Source organism: Cuculus canorus, chromosome 1 (genome assembly GCF_017976375.1).
Source record: "Cuculus canorus isolate bCucCan1 chromosome 1, bCucCan1.pri, whole genome shotgun sequence".
NCBI lineage: Eukaryota > Metazoa > Chordata > Aves > Cuculiformes > Cuculidae > Cuculus > Cuculus canorus.
In genome coordinates this window covers 124728323-124744930 of record NC_071401.1, presented here as the reverse complement: position 1 = coordinate 124744930, position 16608 = coordinate 124728323, and the positions used below count along the sequence as shown (strand labels likewise).

At 41.6% G+C, this 16608-nt stretch overlaps 1 protein-coding gene across 3 annotated transcripts; it reads right to left on the bottom strand.

Moving 5' to 3' along the window:
- Nucleotides 1-1574: 1574 nt before the first annotated feature.
- Nucleotides 1575-13150, bottom strand: HAO2 (hydroxyacid oxidase 2). 3 transcript variants are annotated; one of them, XM_054056825.1, is made up of 9 exons: nt 13092-13110; nt 12600-12649; nt 10761-10916; nt 9173-9324; nt 8092-8171; nt 7508-7723; nt 5535-5693; nt 3827-3896; nt 1575-2505 (listed from the first exon to the last, which is right to left on the bottom strand). In XM_054056825.1, exons 3-9 carry the CDS (start codon nt 10889-10891, stop codon nt 2450-2452), a joined length of 864 nt encoding a protein of 287 aa, XP_053912800.1. In that variant the 5' UTR covers nt 10892-10916; nt 12600-12649; nt 13092-13110; the 3' UTR covers nt 1575-2449. The 3 variants fall into 3 exon arrangements, with proteins under 3 accessions (XP_053912800.1, XP_053912799.1, XP_009555121.1); XM_054056824.1 differs by having other exon boundaries at nt 1581-2505; nt 8092-8375; nt 10761-10913; nt 12598-12649; nt 13092-13150; XM_009556826.2 differs by lacking the exon at nt 13092-13110 and having other exon boundaries at nt 1581-2505; nt 8092-8375; nt 12600-12745.
- Between the last annotated feature and the right edge of the window lie 3458 nt (nt 13151-16608).

The following is a 16608-nucleotide window of genomic DNA, read 5'->3' as shown; positions in this document are numbered from 1 at the left end:
TCTTTCACAGAGACAGAGGTGCTGCCTTTGCAACGCCATGGTGGTGGACAGCACACCAGTACGGCAGAGTGCAGATCTGAAGTGCAGCTCCCGTTTTATGACTCTGTGATGTCTTCCAACTATTTAGATTGAAAGGAGCCTCTGGAGGTCTCTGACCCAATTTCTTCTCAAAGCAGTATCAGACTAGACAGGTTGCTCAGGACCTTGCCCAGTCTCCATCTCTAAGGATGGAGATTTCACAAACCCTTTGCTGCAGCATCTGACCACCTTCATGGTGAATTTTTTTCCACTCATTTCTAACTGGAATTTTCTTCACTGCAACTTGTGCCCCTTGCCTTTCATAGAATCATAGAATCACCAGGTTGGAAAGGACCCACCAGATCATTGAGTCCAACCATTCCTAACACTCCCTAAACCATGCCCCTAAGCACTTCATCCACCCATTCCTTAAACACCTCCAGGGAAGGTGACTCAACCCTTTCACCCTTTTACTGCACTCATTCTAGAAGTGGGGTGGTATTGCCTGTTTATTCTTCAACTGAGTAGTAAAATACAGCAATGTGATCCCCCACCTTCATCTGCCTTCAGCCTTCTCAGGACTGAGCGCACCCTGTTATCCCAGTCTCTCTTCTTGCACATCCTTGAAGTCCATCAAAGTATGCAATGTCACATTATTCCTCAGTCTTATCTGTTGGGCTGTCAGTCTGCCAACAAGGTTTGTTGTTACTGGAACAGAAATGAAGGACTCCATGTGAAGGCCTCTGGAAGATCACTGACACTGTTATCTCTGCAAGAATTTTGGGTCTAAACAAAGTGAGGTAACAGGGATAGTTCCTTTCTTCAGCCTCCATAAGGTCAATTTAAAGCAGGGCTTATGATGAGGGTCATTTCTTGATAGCATTGCTTCTCCCACATGTGCTAAGGGAATGGGCACCAGAAGGGCCACCCGTCACAAAGCCAGTTGCAGCAGGGGATCTGCACCACTGTGAGCTGGCTCTTTGCTCAGAAGTGATACCCTACTGTGGGCAGTGGCTTGCTCTTGACACCTCAGCTGAAGAGCAGCTTTGTCACTTGCCCCCAGGATTCACAAACCTGGTTCTGCAGTGGTACCCCTTTGATACTGATCACTGTGGTATGATACTTACACAAACCTGACAGTGAAAAACTTCCCTTTCCCCAACTCCCTATTTGTACTTTAAGGAAATTACAGCACTATTACAGTAACTGTTGATATTCCTGCTTGGTTCTCAAATCCCCTTGCCCTGGATGAGAGAGGATGGCAGAGGACAGTACACACACAGACCTGAAGTCTGCTTAGTATCTTAAATGAGACCTGTACAAAGATACAACAGCAATATGTTAGCACTTGGCATTTGATCACCGCTCTACATTTTTTTCACTGGTTGCACAACTAGGAAAGACCTGGAGAAGGTTTAGAAGTAAACAAGTGGAAATGCCAAGACCTCAGACCAGAACTCTGTTCCCTGTTTCTGAGATTTCTTTAAATTTAACAATATTCATTTGAAACACATACGAGCTATGCTTTATTTTGCTTTTATGGAATAGTAAACGAATATGGATTCAGGTGATACTGTTGGCATAAATCTGCTGCAGACTATTCATGGGAACAGGGAGAAAATCTAATTAAGTTTATTTTTATCGATGTGTGGAATAAAAGATTGGAAATGCCAGAGGTGAAGAGTGACAGTCTTCATTTTTAATCTTGAGCACCGTAAGGGTCTTTTAATTCAGGCTCCCTTTCTGTATCACCACCAGCCTCCAGACAGTGCACGAGAAGAATGCCAGGAGCACGTCGAACAACCCAAGTGCACAGGCATTGCCTTGATTTTGTGATACGTGCTGGTCTGAAAAGGGAAAAGGGGCTAGGAGGATGTTTTAGATCATTACATCATATAGAAAAATTGTGTTGTTGTAAAGGTCCAGCATCAAGGGACAGGGCTGGAGAACAAAGTATTTCATCTTTGTGATGCTGCTCATTCCAAATGCCTGCAGTCCTGGACCCCTACGGACCTTCATCTCTCATGCCTCTTCAAACCCAGCTCCGGGTGTACTGCACTAGGCAGTGTAGCTTGAGATGCAGTCCGACATTGTAGGACAACCACGTGGAAGAAGCAAGGGACATAGTTTTCCATGTCTGGCTGCCCAGTGTAATAAAGTTTAGGAGTAAGGCCCAACACAGAGATCAACCAAATTAAGTAGATATATTTAGCAAGTAACAATTACGTGGCAAACAACTCATTGATCTCAATAAAAGCAGAGAATGGCCTTTGCTAACATGGAGCCTTTCCTAATCTCCTCAGGAGTTTTCTGAAGGTTCTATCAGATACTTGTTGCACCATCAATGTTTGCATCTCCTTCTTCTCTCTTCAGTCTGGTTTGGGACCTCAATGTGAGCTGACTCTCTTTGGTGGGCATTGCAGAAGGCTGTTCACAGTTTTGAGAACTGAACTAGGTGTCGGCCAATATCTGAAACGTTGGCACAGCCTAAAATAAATAGAGATGGTGAACATTATTATTGTTATTAATAAATTGTTATTTATTATTAACATGGAAACAGGATGGTGACAGCAGAAGGCCTACGGATGAAACTTGGAAGGCTCCCTTCTCAGAGTCATGATCTAGTCTTGTCTGAGCCATGTGGGAATAGGTTGGTACCTCAAAAGCTCACTCACAGGAGATGAACTCCTCAACGGCATCTTTAGGTAAGGCACCGGCCATCCCACACAAGAAGAGTTAGACGCGCAAAAGGAAAAGGATCCTTAGAACAAGCTGAGCATGGAGCTTTCTGATCCAGTCAGAAGTGAGTGATAGACAGAAAAGGCACAAGGACTGCTATGTGCCGAGTGATTGGAGTGGAGATTTGCATTGTCATTTCTTTTGGTCAAATCTGGATGCAAATTCACAGCTCTGCCAAAAAGTCCCCACCCTATTGCTCTTGCCAAATTCAGTGCCCATTAACACGCAAGGACATGTGAGAGCCTCCTGGATAAAAAAACTCTTGTGGGTATCTTTGCTAGTTGAAAAAGCAACCCAAAAACCAGGCTTTTAAGAAATGCCCAGTGGGATTTTGGTTCTGGTCTCCCAGTCAGCATTGCTATCCACTTGAGTTCATGTTTGCTAGAGCATAAAAATCTTTAAAACATGATTTGAACTGGATTAAGGCCCTTTGTTGATGTCTGAATACTTCTGCATCGGACCTGCATGTTGGACTTGTTCCTGTGTGAAACTGGAATTTGCACTGGGTTGTGCGAGTTCTGCTGTTCAGTGAGGGGGGTCAAACATAGCTACAGTTGGGAGTAGAAGTGAGAAATGTGGAATGAGAAACAAGAGTAAAAGCTTAAATGAGACATGGAGGCTTTTAAAACATGTGGGATGCACAGATCTCAACCTGCACTGAAAAACTATATACTTTAATACACAGAGAAAAATTCTGCATTTATTTTTTCTGAATATTTAATGCAGAAATAAAAAAAGTTGCATTTTACCCTGGTAAACACTAACTTAAACACTGAAAAACATATGCAAGTCCTAGAGGAACAGAAATTCCAAGATTCGCTCAATTTTCATCTCTTTAATTGGGCCAGAAACCTGCTTTGTGCTAATTCCTCCTTGCAACCTTCATTGTGATAGCACCTGAAATGCCAAGTAGATTAACAGGAAGAAAAGAATCACCTTAAATACAGCAACTACAACCAGCACAGCTCATGTGAATTCCCCTTGTGTGACCCATCCATCAGGCTTCTGATTTTAGATGGCTTACAAAATCTCCATACTACCAATTATAAACAAGCTGAAAAACACTTACCAGCTAAGGCCATCGACAAACGAAACTCATCCTGCAAAATTCTTAAAACATCTTGAAGACCTTCTTCACCCTGCTCCAACAAAGAAAGCAGTCAGGGTAAAGGAGCACTGTCACAGAGCAATGCTGCAGGATGCTTGCACTGTGAGAGTTGGAACAGTCCCTTAAGTCAGTGCCAATTCCAGTCTTTCATATGGATGAATGATTAAAATGGTGTGATGGATGTGCTCAGTTCATCACAGATTAATTTAGATGCTTTTTCTTTTGTTATACATCTGAACAGGGAAAGAAAACAAAGCTGTTTTTCACTTTTGACATTTTCTACCCAGTTTTCTTTTCTTAGCTTTCAGCTAGCCTCCACTAACTGGCTTGTTTTAAAATGTCAGGTCTCACAAAGCTGACAGCATTTTATAATATAATAAGACTTTTATATATGGTACAGCTTCTAAAAGTTTAGTTTACTCAGATATCAAACTGAATCTTTAAAAATGGTATACTGTATTTTCCTCTGAGCAAGTTACACCAAGAAGCTCAAAATCCAATAGAATGTACATATGATTTTGACCTTACTGTGAAATATTGGAGGATTTTTTTTATTTCCTCTTACTTTTTGTTTCTATTTCTTGCAATGAATAATGTTTTCAGTGCAAACAATGTCAGTGCTTCTTCATGACCTTCCTCTCTTGTATGCTAGGTCAATGCCACTGAGATACCTACCACAGCACAGCTGAACTAAAAAAAACCCCATTCCCTTTCTATTTCCCGTGTGGGAAAAATGCAGGCAAGCTCACAGCAACACTGTTTTCATGTTAGGACCACTTTCTCTGGCAACAGAAACAGTGCTGCCAATTCTTCCAGGTATATCACAAGACTCAGGAGATTTCTTACTTAAAATTTTGCTTCTGTAATCCACAGAAATTACACCATTGGGCAGGAATCTCACTTTAAAGATAGGAAATGTTTCTAGACCGTAAAAATAAATACTTTTTTTTCTTCTAGAAAAAAACTTGAAAGGTCTGATCCTGAGGCTAAAAAGCAAAAATTTCGCAAAGCAAACAACTGGTAAAATCACATTTTTAATTATATTGTGTTAACATGATGCATCAGAGTCCTAACTCATGACTCTGGATCACAGAAATACGCTAGTAGCTCAGAATTGCCAAAGCTAAACCTGGCATAGTAGTGACATGTTCAGGCACCTATAGGACATATGTGTACTTAGTCCTGTCCAAAATATTTCAGACTTCAGTGGGATGGAGTTCTGTTTGTATTTCTGAAGAATTCTCAACACTGCTATGAAGCTGCTATATAAAACCCACACATTGTTTCCAAGTAAGCAGCCAGCAAATGAAATTGTCAGACTCATCTTTATGGCAAACAAGCCCACCTCCAGTTTTCAAAAGCACTGAGGGTCCTGAGTCGTACAGTATTTTAGCACCAAACTGCAACACCAAGAATTTGGGTCCCACAAAACAACATTATCAGTTTCAAAATCATATTTGAAATTGTAACATTCAGTGATATTTTAAATCATAGAAAATATCTGGGTTTGATTCAGTTTGGGGTTTTTTTTCACTTAAAATTCAGGAAAACAAAAAGAAAAAATGGATAAGACCCTTCACTGGTGAAAACTGTCTCTATGACTTTTAAATAACAATGACAGAGTGTTGAAGAGTATGAGCAGCAGACAAATAAACTCAGAGTTCCTTACCTTGTAAGCCAGACCCCATAAAGCTGGTCTTCCAATAAAGACACATTTTGCTCCCAGTGCCAGTGCTTTTAATATGTCACTTCCTTTTCGTATTCCACCATCTAAATAAACTTCAACTTTGTCTTGCACTGCCTCCACAACCTCGACCAGAGCATCAATCTGCAAAGAAGGAGCCAGTCTCACTGTGATGTCAGCTTTTGATTCCAAGAGGAAGAGAAGGTTTTCCAAAGAGAGAGGCAGGGATGCAATGCTTTAATAGCATACCTTCTCGAAATGAAATGTGACAATGAATCACAAACAGTTCAGCACCAAAAGCTGCAGAATAAAGTGCATCTCCCTGTTCTGTTTGCCATATAGTTAATTCCATTTTCCAGTGCTTTGCTTATCCTGATATTCTTTGCTAGCATTTCTGATAAGTGAAAAAAGTAACATTTTCACCTGCCTGAAAGACTTTAAAAATAAATTTCAGTGAAAATAATTGTCATTAATATGTTACTTTCATTTGAGACAATGATGAATGATACAAATATTTGTTAAAAAGGCTGACGTCAACCTTCTCTCTGCTACTGTCCAAATTGCCTAAACTTACATTTCAACCTAATCCTGGTTGACCACCTGTCAAAAGCCTCCTCAAGTTCACTACAGCATCTATGAAGGATTTCATTTGCTACATAGTACAGTCAACATATCATTTCCTCCAGGCTAAGTCTCCTGATTCCCTAAAGTCTTTTCTGCGGAGCAGACAGCAGTGCCAGTCTGATAGTGCAGGGCAGTACCACACAGAGATACTGGCTCTGGTTGCAAAGGCAGGATAACCAGTGGCAGGACATTGCACTAGACTGAATAAACCCGAAGGTCTCTTTTCTGTAGCCTCCTGTACTCTTTTGTCTTCTTTTCATCTTTTTTAAAGTAGAGCAGCCATAACTAAGATTACTAAGTAGATTTTCCCTGTCAGTCATAATGTTTTGCAGAATTTCAGGCTGAAAACTTTCAGGTTGAAATTTTCTAGGAGTAGCTCAACAAGAACAAGAGCTTCTGCTGCCAGCTTTGGTACCAGAGGAGCAGCAGGGCTAAACTAGGCATCTACTGGTTTGTTTGCATAAGTGAAGAAACTTCTAAGGTAGAAGAGCAGTTTAATACGGATGCCATTTCCATTATTATGTCTTTAGCATTTATATATTTTTTTTAATTGTTGTTGTCAGTCTGGACATAGAACAGAAGAGAGATCCTTGGTGCCTATTTTTATTTTACAGGGGAGAACAGAGAAGAGAATGTCCATAAGATACTATGATCTGCAATACAGAACTACAAAGGAACAACAATTAGAAAAGTTGACAGAAGCCAAATTAAAGCAGTGAAATAGACATGCATTCTAAAAACCCACAATTTTTTTTTCAGATTAAAAAGTGGGTGAATTTTTCCTCCAGATCAGTTATCTTTTTTTCTGGCTCATGAACGTCAATAAGCTCCCATTTAGACTTGATTCTGTAGATATGCAAGCAGACCTCTCACTAAATCTAGCAGCATAGTTTGTGCATGTTTGGCAGATGTGAACAGTGACAGTACATTATGTTTTCCTTTGTATATTTTTGGTTCCAGAGCTTCATTTTATTTTTGCTGCAGTGCCCAAAGAGTACTTGTGCAGTGCAACCAGCTAATGAAGATGTAGGCAGAAAACTTTCACTAACTTCAGCCAGTAGTTTGTCTGCAGTTAGGTGGATTCGGTGCTGCTTACAGGACATCCCAAGCAGCTGAGAAAATACTTGAGTGGGTAGCCCATGCCAAAGCATATTACCAGGTTAAAGCTAAATACCTCTGCACATATCCACAGCCATGCAATAAAACGTGGTCCACAAAGCACAACAAACACAAGTCCAACAGAAGCATATTTACAAAGGTGGGAGTAGACATACCCAGGTTAGTGCAAATGTGCATACAATGAACACTCATGGAACATCCATTTTCTCACTTACAGTGGCAGATCCTCCATCCAGTTGCCTTCCACCATGATTGGACACAATAATTCCCTGAACTCCGTGTCTCACTGCCAGCTCTGCATCTTCTTTTGTCAAGATGCCTTTGATGATGATGGGCAGGTGGGTCAGGCTCTGCAGCCAATAGATATCATTCCAGGTGACCGAAGGATCCAAGCTGTTGGGTGGGAGTCCATACTCAGAACAGTCATCTCCCTACAGCCATGGGACAGAAAGAAACCTCATCTGAGCTGTAATGATACAGAGGCCCCTTGACTTCTCTGTTCTAGAAGAGATTTTAAATAAACTTGCTAACAGGTATGTTCATCAGCTGTGGAAAGCATGTGTCTCTAAAGGAGAATAATTACAACGGGGATGGAGATCAGTGTCTCTAAGGAAGAGACACTGGGATTTTGAAGCCAGAACTCAGGCTGGCGGGCGGTCAAGCCAGAACACGGCAGAGCCAGAAGAAGTGAAGATACACCCTGGGTACATCAGATGCCAAAGCAGCAGTTACCCAGTGGTTTTGTCTCATGTGGTACATTCCAGCACAGTGAATGAAAGGACAGGCTCATTTTACAAACCTCAAAGGCTCCTTCCAAGTTCTTCAGTTTCATGTGGGGAGGAAGGCGGAAACCGTTGCGGATATCGTCACGTCTTTTGCCTGTGTAGGGCAGATCCACTGTGAGGACGAGGCCCTGGAAACCCAAAGCCTCTGCCTGTTGGATCAGCTGCTGGGAAACTGCTCTGTTGCGGTGGATGTAGAGCTGGAACCACCGAAGTCCACCTGGGGCAGCTGCAGAGATCTCTTCCAGTGTGCAGGTGGAGTACGTGCTGGCAATGTAACAGATGTTCATGGCTTTGGCCGCTTTGGGATGTATTGGAAAATAATCAGAATTAAGGTCATTTAAACAGTAGTGCCAGACAGCAGGTACAAAATTTCTTTATATATAGTTTGCAGAGAAGTCTTGAATTCCTGTTTTACTTACATTCTATCAAACACAGCACTCTCTCAATTGGCAAATATGTCCCTGGGTTTATAATTGGTTATATTTACCATGCAGTGTTGTAGGATCATGGTTAAGACAGCACAAAAGAGAAAGCAAATTTACCAAGAGTTGATCTCATTTTGCAACTATTTATTTTTTTTAAAAGTATGAGCTCTTGGATTCTGTCCTCACAGAAATGCAGAAACACGCAGAGGAAAAAAGATATTTCCAGGGGTCAGCTCTCCAAACCCACCACAGGATTTGAGAAGAGAGGTTATGCTTTTCTCCAAAGTAGACACTGTTCTTACCAGTAACAAGGAATTTACAGGTTGAGTCCCACCCAACACTCCTATGTCCTCTCTAGGGCCCACAGCACTGAGGATCTGTACAGTCCATGATGTACACCAGAAATGTGTCAATAGTTTTTGTCTTAATTTTGCAGCAGCCTCCACAGGGCTGATCTTGTAATAGTGGTGGTTGGAGAAATAGAGGCTCCTCACTCACTGCCCTTTCTCAAGTGGGTCATCCACAAAAAAGGGATGTCAGAAAGTACGAAAGAAGTTTTCCCCTTCAATCTTGAAGAGTTTTCTCAGTCCCACTTCAAGTCATCCTAACATCTTCTTGAGGTTTTGCCACAACCCCCTTTTTGCTGCATGGTAACAAAGCAGAAGAGTACCTCTGGCCGTGCTTTTCTCTCCATCAGGCCATGCTAGCTGATGGAAGCCTGTAGGGGCGATTCCTACAGGAAAGCTGATTTCAGTCCCCTGGAGCTTAGTCCTAATGTCCATCATTGATACGTCCCGCAGCATACGTGGCCGCAAATGAATTCTGTAAGGCAATAAAAACCCTTCAGGATGGTAGCTGTACAGTGACTTCTGGAGTTTCATGGAAACCAGGTCTTCATTTACCTATTGCAATGCAGGCATCTGAGCCAATAATGAACAACGGCATGTAACACAGGCTCTTTGTCATTTCTGTTTGCTTTTAGAGGTCAATTCAACCAGAAGTTCAGCCACTTCCACTTTTCACTGCTCTGGTTTGAGCTGATGTAGACTCAGTTTTCCAGATTATCAGATAAGCCTCATCTAAGTAACTTCATTTTCTGAAAGTTTCAGACAGAGTTTCTCTCTAGAAGTGATAACACAGGGGATTGGTATGCAATGAGGCTGTTGCTTATACTTATTCCTATAGAAGCCAAGGTCATCCTCAAGCTGGTGAAATATTTTAAGTGAAATGGGTGAAAGAGGGTCGCACCTGCTGGGAGGGGTGGACAGGACAGGTGACCCAAACCTGACCAACTGGGTATTCCATCCCACACATGACATACTCAGTATAAAACCAAGGGATCATGACGGTCAAGATCTCTTCTTTGATGTCCTGCATCCTATATGGACATTGTCTTTTTGCCCTTGATCCCAGATCTGTGTATTCCTGAATCCAGCTCCTAAGTCCGTCTCCCTCCTACTGCTTAGTCCAGCGTAGGACTTTTTCCTCACGCCTGGCCTGCAGCATCTGTGGTGATGGAGTCATCAGAAGGGGAAGGGAGGATAATTTCATATATTATTATTATTGTTGTTGTTATATTGTTTGATTAAAGCTGTTTTAGTTTTAGTTTCCAGTCCACAAGTCTTTTCCTCTTTTCCTTGAGTCGGGGGAAAGGAAACTAGGTTCACAACAGCTCACATTTAGCAGCTTGTCAAGCTGGGCTGGGGCTAAGCTGTGACATTCACCAGTTCCATAATCTTTCTCACTGGCCACAGTATATCATTTCTGTATTTCCACCTTCAGCTCACTGGCTCTTTTTCTCCCACTGTCCGTCCCACAGGTTCCTTTAACTTATAAGCCAGTCCTGGGTCTCTGTCTTCCACTCCACTGTTCACTATGCATTGAGCCTGCCCTTACTGTCTGCAGTATGTTCCCCACATCCCAGCCTACTTTCACATGCGCTTCCTACTGCTCACCAACTGTTCCTCATTGCATCTCATTCTGTTACAGTCATTCATCCTCTGCCATGCCATGCCATGCCGTGCCATGCCATGCCATTTGCCTGGACCCTCAGCATCCCTTATGCCTCATACAATCTACATCATATTCAGACTGGCATTGGAGCATACAGTATGTTATTCAGGCAAGCACATTTTGCTTGGGGAACATGTTCAAAGGACAAGGCATAAGGAAATCTGGCTTGTGAGGCCCAAGTGCTTTCGCAAAAACTTAGTTTAAAGGCTTCCAGTACAACACCCCTCATTTCCTCCTCATATTACCTTTTATATGCCAGGATGTTTTCATCTCGTGTGATACAGTCATCTGCTCCAGCTGCAAAAAAATCCCAAGCAATCTTGGGTAAATACTTTTTAGCATAAGCTTCGAAGTCTGAAAGACACACCATAGCCATTGTTGAGAGAGTTACTGGGAACCTTGAAGGAAAGAATAACATGGAGCACAAATTAGATCCCTGAACTGTCATTCTCTCTTCCAGAGACTCAAAATGCCATGTAATGCAAACATTTGACCCATCTGCCTTGTAGAAGAGTTGCTGAGAGGTTGTCTCAGTCTATCTTGCCATTCATCCTCTCCTCTACTATTAGAAAATCTTGCAGATGAAACCATAAAAGTAGGAAGAAGCTTGCATCCCTGTGCCTCTCTTTATTCTGTCTTAAGGAACAGAAACCCAAAGAGGACATTTTCAGTCCTCTGCTGTTTTAAGACATAGTAGTCGTATAATTCTGACATAAATTCCATCTTAAAACTATCTGAGTTATTTGTTCCACTAATTCTCCTCAAAGGCTGGCTTGCAAGATCATTTGCTTGATTGCCCCTCAGAATGTCTCCCTGACTGAAAGGTTAATTATGGAGTGCAGTGACTAAATTCAAGCTCATGAAGTCTGGAAACAAGTCAATACGGAATCTACATCTAACCTGCTCCAGCATGAACACATTGTAAAACTATGTCCAGACTCTGAATGCAAGTCACTGTCAAGGCCAGAGTTTCAGGAAAACAAAGTATTTTCTACAGAACTTCTTTGTTTTGTTTTGGTTTTTGTAACAAATTTCTTCTGGGTATTTACATTGCATACTGCAGCACAGACACATGCTAAAAAAGGAGTCTGCAAAATTTGGACAAACTATGAGAAAATACTGGCAAAAAGCAAAGGCCACAACATGAAACATGATTCTGCTCTCAGTCTCTGACTACTCTCAGTCTTTCAGAGAACAGAAGTGATGTTGTGCAACAAAGATGTCTAATCAAACCAACATAAGTGCCGCCTAGCAAATGCCTGTGCTTACATTCTTTTGAATTGGTCAGGGCTAAATGCTGTGCAAATTCATGTTTTAGCAAACCATGCCTGTGTGCAAGGAAACATGTACAAAACACAGAGAAAATCAATTTGCTAAATTGTTTGTTGCAATTACTGCCCTGATTAAAATAAGTATTTTGCAAAGCATATGAAAACACATAGAGTTTTAAAGCAGTTTTGGTCTGGGTATAATTTTTCTAAAAACATACAGGAAGAAGTAAATATCCTAGTTTTCAGGATTAGCCTCCCACAACAGATTAGCAGGGTTATAAGCTTCATCAAAACCAGTCCCATGTGTCTGATGTTGTACACTTCTGGCACAGATAAACATATAGGTTATGTACATGGATCCAACCTGTAGAACCACAGACATGGATATGTCTCACTGACTGAGGGGCCTGTGTATACACTTGAAAATAAGGACACTTAATTCTCTGCTAGAAAGGAGCCCAAAATGAGGGGCTCATTGGAATAATAGTAAGAAGAAATATGACTAATTTCTTCAGTATTATTTCGTCTCCTCTGACAGGCATTATGTAGCAGGTGGTAAAAATATCCCAGGCCCTCTCTGTATGCCTTCAAGACATGAAGCACTGCTGACAGCTCAAGTCCTCGTGTATCATACACTGTGATATACCATAACCCATGTATCACAACTTCTGATTTTCCAACTTTTAGAAAGCTCAAAGGCAGCAAGAGCAGAAGGTAAACCAAGTCCTATCTTGGTAGAATAAATGGGAATTTTAAGCAACCCAGGCCCAGTCCTCATTGTCTCCCAATTCAGACCTCAGTTCAGACTTACTTTGGGTTTCAGGGATGGCTGCAGGAGTTGAAATCCTCTCCTTCAATTTTGCCTGTAAACAGAAAGTAGAGATCTTTTCACTAACTAGCTGCTGCTTTTTCCAGAGTCAATAAGCAACCACCAGAGATTAAAGCTCAATCCTGCAGTAAACTTTGTACTGTTTGTATAACAGTAACCTTGTTTTCCTATCAGATGATTAAAAGTTCCTTCCAAAAACATGCATTATGTTGTCAGCAGTGCGATCCCTTGGGACACTGCACTGGGGCTGTGCTCTTCAGCAGTGGCTGAAGGCTGTGCATTCATTTAGGGAAGCAACAGTATTTCAATTGTTTTGACTGAATATCTAAACTATTGTTGCTGTGTTACAAATCCCACCAAAATTATGATGCACAGACAACGTGGTTGGTTACAGCCCACAGCTCCAGAGCCTTGAATCTTTACCATGCACATTGGAGAAATTTTTGCTTCCTACTATATATAAATAAGTAAAGTACCTTTTGTCTTCTGCCGTTTTTAAAGGGCTCTTGTGAACTGGTTGCTCTCCCGCTTTCAGATTCCTTCCTTTGGCTCCCCATTCAGTCATCTCCTAGGCGGACCACAGATCCTTTCCCTTTCCTGTGCTTGGAGCTGATGATGCTTCACTGTGCTTCCTTCCATCTCCCCTCCTAAGCATTACAAACTGGACTGAAGTGCCAACAGATTTATATTGACTTAAATTTGTGGGATATGAAAACTAAACACTAGGTGGTTTTAGTTGCCCTTTGTTTTTTTTAATCCTGTACAGTTCACATTTTCAATTTTTCCATGTAAGTAAGAGAACTTGAAACTTAGATTTTTACTAATTAAAAATTGAGATATTTCTCTCAAAAATGTGATACCAGGTGCACAGGGTGAGGCAGAAATCTCTGAAAAAAAAATCTCTAAGTTTTGCCTGTATTGCTGCCCAAGCAGCCCAGGTGGGGCAGTAAGAGATTCAAAGGCCTGAGGAAGAGCTGGAAGCTCAACGGAGCTGCAGCCTCAGGATCTGGTGTCCAAGGGTCTGCTGTGATCCAGGACTGCAGATCTGATGTTCCCAGTGGCAGAAATCCTAGGCTGCCGACACCACATTTCTGCTGTGGTAAACATTTATTCTTCTGTTAAATTTATTCATGAGATCCTGCCCAAACTCTACCAGGCATGATCACCTATACCATCGTCTTCTGAAACTTTTTACAGTTCAGCCTTCAGAGTTCGTTTTCAGCTGACAGCACTGTGAAGCTGGCTTATGGCATTCATCTCATTAGTGTCGTGTCAGTAATGAGACAAGGTGTGCACACTTAGCTAGAGTGCCTGTAAGCTCCTTAGTTCACTTTCCTGCCCAGGACAAGCCATGCAGCAGCCAGCCTTCAGGTCACTTTTGAAGAGAAGAGCAAAGTGCCATCTCTACCTGCACATAGCGGGTTGCATCCTCGTGAAGGGAAGGAAAACCCTGCGTTCATTTTGCCTCCGCTAGATGTCAGCTTTGGGTCATATAAATCAATCTATGTTGATAATAACAACAACAACAAAATCAGTTCTTGATGGCCTGCCAGGCACTATGGTCTTAAAACTGATATGATCACATGACAACAGTGCCTGCTAATGCATTTAGAAATCTTCATTCCTGTGTTTTATTCTTAACATTTTCTACTGAACAGCATAGCAATAAACACAGCTACAGCTGGTCTGGCCTGATCTATGTTTCAACCTACATATTAGCTGTGGGAACTTCTGTCATATTTCTCATTATGCTTATCTCAGTGCACCCCTACTTCAAGGCTACACATCACAGCCAACTTACCATACCATAAATTTTATGGTTTCATTGTTATCATAATTTTGCACAACTACTGCCTTTTGTGCTGTGGCTTTTAAATCACTGTACTTTGCATCTCAATATATTCTCTGATTTCAGCAATGGACTCAATTCAAAGTAGCAATGACTTCTTGTCCCATTAGTGTTTTCTCTGCTCCTAGTTAAACTTCTGATTTAGCTGTGAAGCTCTAATGTTCTAGGGAAATCAAAATTTGCAACAGAGATAATACCTTTTATTAGACTCCCTGCTATATGCTTGAAAAAGAATTAAGTTTTAAAGTTCTGGAGCTCTTCCATTGAGATACAATAAAAGACTCTAAAAATCTTTGCAGGAAACCTTGCCGCCTTCTTTTGAGAAGTGAAGAAAGTAATATAGGATATACTCACACATCTGGTCCAGCCTTGCAGATAGATTATCAAGCAGGCAATAGCCAAAGTTTTATTTTTTAACAGATCTGCACAGCTGGGGTTTTGCAGTTGCTTATTTTTCGATACTAACATAGTCAAAGACTTGTGAGTGCAAACACAAAGATCCTGTGTAAATCTGTGCACCGGTTCCTAGTACAATCACAATGCTCGTTACTCCAGTTGGTTATATTTATTTGCTTTGCACAGATGGCAAATCACAGTGAGTCAAGCTGACATCTATCTCACTGATGATTCTAGGAGAGGTGCGTTCAGTCTGGGATCTTACAGCACTTCGATGAATAATCTGGTGAACTCCAAGCAGTGTAAATAACAGATCACATAACAGTTTGCATGTAGTCACCACTGGTTTTCCTTATCAGATGTCTTTCTTGGGCATATGCCCCATGTTTGGAAGGAAAAATCTTTTTCTTTGCATGTCAGTCATGCTAGAAAGTTTTCCCCAAAACAAATATTAAAATAGTCATCCTTCTATAATAGGTGCAGATAGCAACAAATCTTGTATTTATCATAGTCTAACACTTGATTATAAGATACAGTTTCCACTTGCTGTTAATTTTGTCATATTTTAATCATTCTAGACTGAAATTTTCCATTCTTGCTCTCTTTGTCGGGCTGAATTTTTCTGGAAGTGTTTCACTGAAAACCAGTTAGCAACTTCCAAGAATGAGGTTACTGAAAAGTATGGTGGTTGGCCCATGCTGAAAATGTCTTACAGTAGTTTTACTCCAGTTCAGCGCGTCATACAGGAGGTTGAAACTAGCGGGGGCAGATCCCTGGGACACCAACCTGTACTTGCTGGCCATATGAAAATCCAGCTGGATCTGACTTGTCTGTAAATCACTGTTCTGTTCTTGCACGTGCTCATCAGAGCTTGTCTGAAATTCAGTTATTATCTTTACTGAAGACTTGCCTTGTGCAGAGCATGCTTCTGCCCATGGCCAAAGGAACTCAGAAAACCCCAAACACAAGCAGATGCCTCCCAACAATCTACCCCAGACCTCCACCCCCCATGCTCCCTGTGCTTGCATTTAACCTTAAACAGAAGTGGAGGGAAGAAGGAAGAGAAAAATATTGGCTCAAAAGAGGAGATGCAGGAGAGCACAGGATCAGGAAGGGTGAGATGTGTAGAGGCAATTATGTCAGAGACAGAGCAGATGGGAGTGAAACAGGACAGGGACATGCCAGGGTGACAGGAATTTAGGGAGACAGAAATCTGGGGAAGAGGCAGAGAGGCACAGCCTGTGACACGCTGGACAGAAAGAGTTATAGGAGACTAGAAAACATTTGGCTGTTCTTTCTGTAACCACCTCCATCTCCAAAACCCAGAAAAGAACTCGATTTATTCTTAGCATGGCTCTGCAGAACGGCAAACAGCTACAAACCCTTTGGGAAAACATGTCTAATCTACCCCAGTATTAGATTCTTAAAAAGGAAAAGTGTTTCCCTCTAGCAGATGACTCTGCTAGCTCATGCAGCAGGGCTCTGTTCTGCATTTCTGAAGGACCAATCGTATAAAGTCTCACATCTCTTGTGTAATGTCACAAGTGGTAAAAATATAATTTCTAAGGCTTTCTTTCTGGCTTACCTAGCGTGCTAATATGTCATCTAACTAAAAATCTTACCACAGGGTAGCTGCATCTCAATTCAACATCTGCATTAGAGAAAGAGTCTGAAACAGATGAGGTTTAACTGCTGTACACTAGGGAGCACCAAGGAAAGATCTGCTAGACCCATGACAACAGGGCACA